This window comes from Daucus carota, chromosome 4 (genome assembly GCF_001625215.2).
Source record: "Daucus carota subsp. sativus chromosome 4, DH1 v3.0, whole genome shotgun sequence".
NCBI classification, from domain to species: domain Eukaryota; kingdom Viridiplantae; phylum Streptophyta; class Magnoliopsida; order Apiales; family Apiaceae; genus Daucus; species Daucus carota.
The window spans coordinates 10,414,331-10,423,856 of record NC_030384.2 but is presented as its reverse complement, the minus strand read 5'-3'; the positions used below and the strand labels follow the sequence as shown (position 1 = coordinate 10,423,856).

General features: G+C 39.0%; 1 protein-coding gene across 2 annotated transcripts; it reads left to right on the top strand.

The window, feature by feature from the left end:
- Positions 1 to 294: 294 nt before the first annotated feature.
- LOC135152031 (uncharacterized) lies at positions 295 to 984 on the top strand. Of its 2 annotated transcripts, none has more exons than XM_064091419.1 (4): positions 295 to 375; positions 447 to 497; positions 572 to 622; positions 711 to 984. In XM_064091419.1, exons 1-4 carry the CDS (start codon positions 335 to 337, stop codon positions 913 to 915), a joined length of 348 nt encoding a protein of 115 aa, XP_063947489.1. In that variant the 5' UTR covers positions 295 to 334; the 3' UTR covers positions 916 to 984. The 2 variants fall into 2 exon arrangements, with proteins under 2 accessions (XP_063947489.1, XP_063947488.1); XM_064091418.1 differs by having other exon boundaries at positions 572 to 628.
- Positions 985 to 9,526: the final 8,542 nt, after the last annotated feature.

Sequence of the window (9,526 nt, the reverse complement as noted above, 5' to 3'; positions counted from 1 at the left end):
TTATGCTGAAAAGTGCGAATTGTTAATAAAATTTTAAGGCAATAATTCACTCAAGAAAATATTATATAGCTACCAAAAAAAAAATCTAATAAATATCATAAATATCGATAATGGAATGTTCAAACTTATATTTTTTGGCAAAAAAAAAAATCGAAACATTTGGAGTTTAACATTCTTCACAAAAAACCATATAAGAGCTAACCGGCCCAATACCGAAGGAATAGGCCCAAACTTGCATTTGAAAAGCCCAGGAATGAAAAGGAACAAAAGAGTACCAGGTACGATAATCAATTCAGTTCTGGAGAATTAGGGTTTAACATCAAGAGAGAAAACAATGGAGAACGAAAATCGAAACAGAGAGTCGATGATGCCATTGTAAGATTAGATCCTTCCTTTCATTACTATCCTCACTGTTCTTCTCAAATACTTTTCTTACTTTTTTGCAGGGAGAAGAGAGAGATGCCGACCACCAAAAACAAGAAAAGAATGCTGGCGACGTAAGATCATCTAAAACTGTTTATTTTCTAATTTACGAGCTTTAAATTAATTTGGCGCTCTCGATTAACTACAGGCCGAAGTATCCAACACCGCCTCCGTCGCCTCGGAACAAAAAACGAACGAGGTTCGTGTAAGTTCATCAACTAAACTGTTCTACAAATATTTGTCCTTTCTTAACATATATCAGTTCTAAAATATGACTTTGTTTGCAGGAAAAACATGGAACAATCATCACAGACATCAAGCCCAAGTCTATCTGAAAGTTCCGAGTACAGGGAGAAGAAAAAGAAAACAAGGAAAAAGGCAAAGCTGGACAAAAGGCTGAAAAAATTAAACAAGAAAATCCGTAAGCTGACTTTTGCAGTGGAAAAACTAACCCATGTTTTCAGTTTGAGTAAATTTGAAATGTTCAACTAAGTAACCATTGAAAATATTTCTTCTGGATCTATTTAACTGTTGACTGTCATCTGTGATTAATTGCTCTTAACAAAATTAATTTGGTGGTCTAATTTTGGGGTTTTAATAGTTCTAATCTATGTTATGTTTGCTGTGGTGTTGAGTATAATTATACTCATTCATGCTATGCTTAGTGCGTTGTTGAGTAAAATTGTAGTAATGTAAGTTATGCTTAGATCAGCGTCTGATATAATCGTATAGTTGTGTTGGGTTTTTAGAATATGATGCTGCTTTTGCTTTCTGAATTAGTCAATGGGTCTTTTACACATCTTTTACAACATAATCTTATAGTGCTTCCTATCCTACAGACAAAAAATTAGGAAATATATAGAGCAAGTCCCAGACAGGATTGTGATCTCTTCAAGAACTAATTTGTGCCTCAATTTATATAGAATTCTACTTGGTCTGTTCGATGTCATCCAAATTGGGGAATAAAATGCAAATATGTTATTTCAAGTATATAATGCTTGCTCATTATATCAAAATAAGACAAGCAAATATGTTCATTCTTCATTAAACACTTTAAAACATGTGTAATCAGCATTAATAAATCTACGATCAAATGTTAAAAATAAATACTACACTCAGAACATAAGACCACCATTAACATACCTTAAAGAAACATTATTCAGACTCATCTGAGTCAGAAGAGTCAATACCCGGAATAAAACTGTACAGAACACTCCTGAATTGATTAACTTTCATCCTATGTTGTGTTCTGTTGTTTTCAAGAACTTTAGCCCGTTCCTTGAGTTCTTCATACTTCTTTGTCCAGGTTTCGGTACATCCTCCAAACATCAACTCTTAAATTAATGTATACTTCCTGTCATAATCTATATGTGCTTAAATACATGTGATAATTTAATTATTTCAAAACAAAATTTGAAGATGTATGTGGAGCAGTTAAAGATCCTCAAGACTTAAGAGACTACGTTAATGACAACGATGAGCAAAAACAGCAAAAGAAATTTACATTAACTGATGGAAGGTCAGGGATCTAATGCATCAATTATTTATTACCTAAATTCCTTTCCGTTGACAGAAAAAACCTATTTCGATATGTCAAAATTTATATTTCTGTGTAACAGCACCGATATTGGTGTTACACTGTTTGATGATTTTGCAAAACAATTCGAAGAGGCAATAAAAAATATAGGAAGTGGAAATAAGTTCGTGATTATCTCCAGTGCAAAGATTGGAAAGTTTCAAGGTAAAAAAAAATAGGATAAAGGATTAGACATATGTTTTTTACGTTAATCATAACATCTTAATAAAATATATCTCATGATTTATATAGTATAACCTAAAGGTTGAATGTTATCTGGCTTAGGTGATGTGAACCTAACAAATTATCCAGCAACCAGGTTTTATATCAACCCTGAACACCCTGCTGTCAAGAAATTGCAGAAAAGGTGTGAAACATGTTCGTAAAAATCTTAATTGAATATGATTTTGCAATATCAATTTCTCATGATACTTATTTCATGATATACAGAGCCGAAAAAAACAATTTTTTGGCTGAAAAGGAGGTTATACCTACTCAACTGGAGAATGTTGCTATTGACGATATGTCTATCACTGACATAAAAAATTTGAACAAAGAGGTGACAATAAATTAAATTCATTTTACATGGCATCCTTGCTTCTTCATTTTAAGCTATTATATGAACTGATAAACGGTTAATGCAGGGAAAGGTGGGTTGCAAGGTGACTGTGAAGAAGATTAAAGAAGATTTAAACTGGTTCTGCTACATGTGCACAAAATGAACCTTAGAGCTTGATTTAATTGATGGAAGATACAAGTGCAGTGAATGTGGTCGCTTCTTCCCATGGCCACAAAAAAGGTATATAAAATAAACATTTTTCTAAGATAATTATATTAGGCCTTTTTTAATTTGTCAATAAAATACGCATGCATGATATTAGGTTTAGATTGTTTGTGCTCTGCACCGACAAAACTGGAGCACTGCCATTAGTTCTGGGTGATCGAGAGATAAGACGACTAACCGGGAAGATGGTTTTTGATGTTGAGCTCGATCTAACAGAGGTTTTTAACATTTTACATGAAATTGCTTCGTTGCTTCAAACATTAAAACTATATATTCACTCATAAATTGCAATCAGAAGAAGACGGCAAGTTCCCACCTGTGCTTAAAAAATGCTCAACAAGGAATACGGGTTCACGATCTTGGTCAATGAAGAAAATATATTGAAGAACAGTGAGGTCTATGAAGTCTGTGACGTGCAAATAAATGTGGATGAAAGTGTTGAAAATGCAACAGATGTTCAGCAGATTTCGGAAGATGCTGAAGACGATCAAATGCTAGATGTTAGTTTTTTATCTAATCGATTAATGTTTCGAACATTACATACCTGTTAACATCATAATTGTCAAATAACAAATATCATGCATGCAATAACAGGAGATGCACGTGGAAACAGAAACCTCACGTAATAAGGCGAAAAAATTGCCCAAAAAGGCGCAGAGAGAGAAGATCAACGCGGGAGGTGGAAAACCAAAGCAGCAGACTTCAAGAAACAAAGAAAAAATTATTAAGATTAAAAAGGTTAGAGACTATTTTTATATTCAAATTTGTCACGCATATTTTCCATCCTATAAATAATTATTATACCTACCAATAGGAGAAAAATCTGAGCCAGGAAAAAACAAAGGTCAATGCAAACATGCAAGCAAAAGACGTCCAGAAAAAAAAAGCCAGGAAACTCATCGAGGTAGTCAGTGAGAGTGAAGATGAAGATATGACATTGAACAGTTACCAGCTGAAGAACAAGAAATATGGTAAGACAAGTTTTTAACTATGAAACAGTGAAAAAAAAGTTTGATCATATTAATACTTTATCTCTAATTATTTGATAGGGTAAAGAAACAACAAAGTGACATAGATGGAACATGGGGAGCATCTGCTTATATCTTTTGGTTTGGCAGCTTGGAGTTAAGACATGCCAGAAAATTCTGTTTGTTACAGAACTTTGGAAAACTACTTTTTGTGATGTATTGCATAAATCTTTTGCTACACTCAGTATTGCTGTCAGTTGGGTACTTAAAATCGGCGAACTCTGTATTATTAAATTTGAATGAAAACCTATTGTCCAAGGTGACATATTATGGACTGTGTAATAGCTTTGATAATTATTAAAAATATTGCAGGATCTAACAACATCACATCAGACATAAATTCGACTCTCAACTACTTGATTTCTTCCCACTAAAATGACCTCAAGTTAAGATTTGCAGATTAAACCAGTGAGGTTGAACAGAGCAAACAACTGAAAAAATGTCTCCAACAAAATTCAACTGTTTGTCTGAACTCAATGCTGGATCTTTCAACTGGAATATTAAGGTCAGGATCATAAGGAACTGGAAAGGTGTTTCAAACTCTGGTGATGCATGGAAAGGAATAAATATACTGCTGCTGGATGATAAGGTAGGAGCTATACATTATATTTTCTTAAGCTTGCATTGTGATTTGTTCCTGTCAGGATAGAATACTCCATAGTGATAATATGTATACATCTGTTTATTTCCAGAATTTTAGAATGCATGCCTTTGTTCCGGGAAAGATCTTTGAAGAACAGGAAACAAAGCTGAAAGATGGAAACATATGCATCATTTCAAACTTCACAATTAAAGAATATGATACTTCTGAGAAGTTTAGATGTGTTAACCATGATAAGCAAATAATCCTAACTACACTCAGATTGATAAATTAGACAAGGAGGACGGACTCATCCAGAAAAATATGTTTGATTTTTATGATCTAAACCAATTGGAAACTATACCTTACAGGTTATGATCCTATTATGAATTCCTTTTTCTACTTTTAACACTCTTAATGAATAAACAACTAATTGTTTTCCTCTGATATGTATGAAGATGTTTTCGGTATCATAGAGAATGATACCCCTATAGCTGATTTGGTTAACCGGTTTGGAAAAAAACAAAAACAAGTCAAGTTCAACATTGTTGATGGGAGGTAATAAACTACATTTTTTAAAAAAAAATCGCCAACAAAAAAAGTACATAATAGAAATAAAACAAACGCTTTCTTTTTTCTCCGAAAGGGCCTCTGTAAATGTCTGTTTCTGGGATGCTATGGCTGAGAAATTCAATGATGCACTTGAAGAGATTGAAGAATTTCCAACCATAATCATCATAGCCAGTGCAAAAATAACCTCATGGCAGCCAGCTAGGCAGAACTCAAAGTAGTATGAGATAGCAAATGTCACAGCAACTAAGTTCTACATCAACTATGACGACAGGAGTGTAGTGGCACTTAGAAAAATGTAAGTTCCTCATCTATATTACTTCTGATCTGCTTATTAAAATGAGTAAAGGTGATGGAAAAATGTAAATTATGTGAAACCATGAAAATATTCCCAGGTATTCACAGGGGAAGTTTTCAAAATACAATTTCGTGAATCATGTGAAGCCAAAGAATGAAACTATTACAGTAGCTGATGTAAAGAAGCTACCAGTAGAGTTTGTGGAGGTAATGAAAAAAAAGGAGAGTATAATATTTATACATTAAAAATAACAGTTAATGAATTATGATAGCAAAATCATATGCAGAAAGAGGTTATCTGCAAAATCAGGATAAAAAAGGTTTTGGAAACAGGAGCATGGTTCAGGTATCATTGCACATCGTGCTACAAAACAACCGAGCTGAAGAATGGGAATCTTAAATGCTACAGATGCTATAATAGGAATGTTCCAGAACCAGATTTGAGGTATTTGCTTATCTTTTGCCTTAAATTATGTTATTCATATCATTATGTATGAATTAAAATTAATAAAACCTGTCGTGAGAGGAATTGATACAACACCCCCAGAACCGTATAGCACAATTATAGGGATATCTGTTACAACTACGAAAATCACGGCTAGCGCTTAGGGGCTACCGATAAAATAAACTAAAGAAAAACAAATGTGTTTAAGGGCTGAGCTTGCAAAGAACCAAACAACGAGGCCGGAATTATGGAATTCCGTCCTGCAATTGCCCGGAAATATATGTCACAAAGGTTACATGTGCCTCTCTTTAGAGTGTAGAACTCGTGAAAATGATCCAAGTCCCTTTGCAAGGTGCCTACAAACCCTATATTTATAGGGATCAAGCCCATGTAGTTCTCGATTTAGGACTCTGAAGAGATAAGCTCTTATCCCCTCTAGTTTAAAATAAAACAGCCTTCTTCCAGCGGTATCCCACTCCAAGTAGGTCACTTGAAGCCTTCATCTTGCATGATTATCCGAATATTCTTGAATTATCTCCCCTTGAACGTAATTATCTTCATAATAAATGCATTTATCCTTTAATTCGCAGGTAAATGATAGCTGATATACTCCCAATATACTTCCAATTCGTCCTCCTAGAAACAAGGAAGAAGAATCCTTCTTGGAGTCTGCCTGCCGTTCTGCCCAGGCGGCGGAAGCCCTGCCAGCGGCATCCCCTAACTGCAACCCCATAACTGCAAGCCAGGATGCACTTAGCGGTAACCCCTAGCAGTGGTAACCCCTAAAGCGCCCCATTCTAATGGCAGTCTTCATTGTGCTTCCAATGCAAGTCCATGTATCTCTTCGCATGCCTCCAACGATTCACCCAGCCATGGTGAAGCCCATTATTCTCAACCAAATGATTCCGATAAGCCCAAATGAAGCCCAAATAATATAATGGGCTATAAAATAAGCCCAGGGAGATTTTATGGCACAACAACTACCCCCCATTTCCTTGAAGTATTAAATACGAGAGGAACCTAAAAACGGTAACCCTCAATCAACCAACGGCAAGCCCTTAAATTATGTTAGAGATTAACCGTAAATTATTTCTAAGCTTACGTGGGCGCAGCCCGGTGTAAGAAACAAGAAATAATTCAGGTATACTTCCCACACATAATTATAAAACCAATTATATCAATTTACTACAACCACCGCAAGTCTTGAATATATATTCCCAGGACAATTAAAATTATTTTCCGAATGTCACTGAAATTCCACGACTTTTTGCTCCATCTTCTCAGTTTCCCGCGTGTGTCACGTCAGCTTGTGATAAGGCTGATCCCAAAGATTTCGAGGTTTAATTTAAATTCAAATCGATTTGAATTGTAACAGAAAACTCCTAATTAGGTGGTGCAGCCGTAGAGTCCTAGCATGCCTCTACCTCTTCAGCCAGCCACCTAGGCCTCGGGAAGCCCTGCATCATCAAAGCCATCTCCACGCCAAGCCAGTCACGGCACGCCACCTGGCGTAGCTGTTCCCCACTCCCCACTGCTATATATATACACACACCAAGCCTCACTCTTCTTTTCTTTTATCTCTTAAACACTTCACTCCACACCTTCTCTTCCGACCGAAGCACTTCCAGGCGCACCTTGCTCTTTCTTTCTGGCGTTCACTTCTCCGTCTCTGTTTCCAATTTCCGACCAAAGGTATGCTCTCTTCGAGCCTTCGTTTTTATTTTTCTTCTACATTTGCACCATGTTTCTGGCTAAATGTTTATACGATCCATGCTTGATTTTCACATCTTTTACTTTTGACTGTTCACCTCGGCATGCGTGCACACACCCACATTCGCCTTGCTTGATGTTATTATGCTTGATTAAACTGCTAATTCGCTCTGCATGCCAGTATAGTTACATATGTACACTCGTTCTCTAAATGCACACACACCACATGCTTTGATTTGGCCCTGATTATGTTATGTGTATCCCGTGACCTGACCGCCACTCTTGGCGTTGCTGTGACGCCTCGTCGATTCGAAGCCCCAATTACGACTTTAGGCCATAAACCATAGGTTCCCAATCAGCCTTCAGAGGAAACCCCTCTTTTGCAATCGAAATCCCTTTGTGTGTTTTTATCTGCCTTGAATGCATTGTTTGTGTGATTTGCTTAGCTGGTATCTTAGGATTGCGATTGGGCGTTGATTGTTGTGGTCGAGGTTAGGGTTAGGATTAGGCTTCCCGCTCCAGGCCCCTTGTTGGGCTTCCCAAAGAAGATGAACCGTCATCCGTGGCCTGTGCTGCTTCCTTTGAGGGATGTAGTCCCCTTATACTTTAGGGCTTCAACTGAAGCCTGTTCATTCCTTCCTTACACCCGCAGGGCTCCACCTTTGCAGCCCAGCCTTCCGCAGACCCTCTTTCCTTCTCTTTTTTCTTTCTTTCGACCCTTTCACATCTTGTTGTGTCCTTCGTTAACCCGTCCTTTCCTCTTGTAGATGTCTCAGGGATCTATGTCTTCATACTCTTCTCAGTCTGCCACCAGCAAGGCTCCCGTTGTCGCGGTTGACACGGGATCCTCCTTTAGCCAGGACATTCAGCCTGCCCGGCCCAGCTTAGGAGTTAGCTCCAGAACCCGTTCTAGGCGCAGCTTGGTGGTGAAGGAGCTCAACTGGACCACCTCTGAGTTCAGCCAGGCGGATGGGACCTCGGGCCTTCCGCTGAACCTTGCTGCTGAAGCCCTCGAGGGGAACCCTGAGGGGGCTGAACGGGAGGCCGAGGCTTCCGTGGAGGTGATCGAGCCTCCAGCTGTAGTCCTGGCCTGCGAGCATATGGACTCCATCATGACTCCTGTTCGGCTGCAGTCCCTCTTGGAGTCCTGCAACCCTGGCTGCACCCTGGGGATCCCGAAGCCAGGAGAGAGGTGTCACCGCTTCGACACCCTCAAGCCGGGAACTGGCTACCCCAAAGCCGTGCTTTCGTCCCAGTTCTTCGGGCTGGGCTTGTCTCTCCCCCTCCATCCTTTCATCCTGGAGGTCTTGGACTTCTATGAGGTCTCCCCCATGCAGCTCACCCCCAACTCCTACCGCATGGCAGTCTGCCTCTACATCCTCTATGACATCCACCATGGGGTGAGGATGTCTACCTTGGAGTTGGGCTGGTTCTTCCAGCTGAAACTTACTTGGAGGACCCCAGGGTTCTTCTACCTCACTGCCTGGAATACCCATCACAAGAAGGGCATCAAGGGTAACCGCCAGTCGATGTCGGACTGGCAGAAGCTCTTCCTTTACTGCTACGACTGCCCAGTCTATAGAAAGGACTTCAATCTCTCCCCCAGTAAGCCAGTTTTTCCCTTGTCCATTGTCTGGTTTAGCCTGTTGGGGTTCCCGTTTAGTTTTCTTATACCTATATTTGTTGTAGACATGCCAGTGCAGACCCCTTTGGCGGGAGAGTCCCTTGATAGGGCCAAGCACGTGTTGGGGCTATTCACCAAGATAGGTGATGGTTACAGCCTGCTTACTCCAGAGAATCTGGAGAGGCTCGGTTTTTCCACTACGGTGGTAGATGCATCCCCCGTTGACGAGGGGGTGCAGATGTGGAGGCGACGGGAAGCCCAGGTTTCCTCTTAGCTTGCACCCTTGAACTTATTTTCCTTATATGATATTTGCTTTATAGATTTTCTGTTATACCTCCTGCATGCTTTATAACTTTTATGCCATCTGCTATGCTTGCATCCTGCCGTTCCTCCATTATTGATTGCATAGTTTCTGATTGTTTTCTTTTGTCTTCTTCTGCAGATATGGCTGCCAATATCCCCAGATTCGTTAAGCGCTCCACCAAGTAT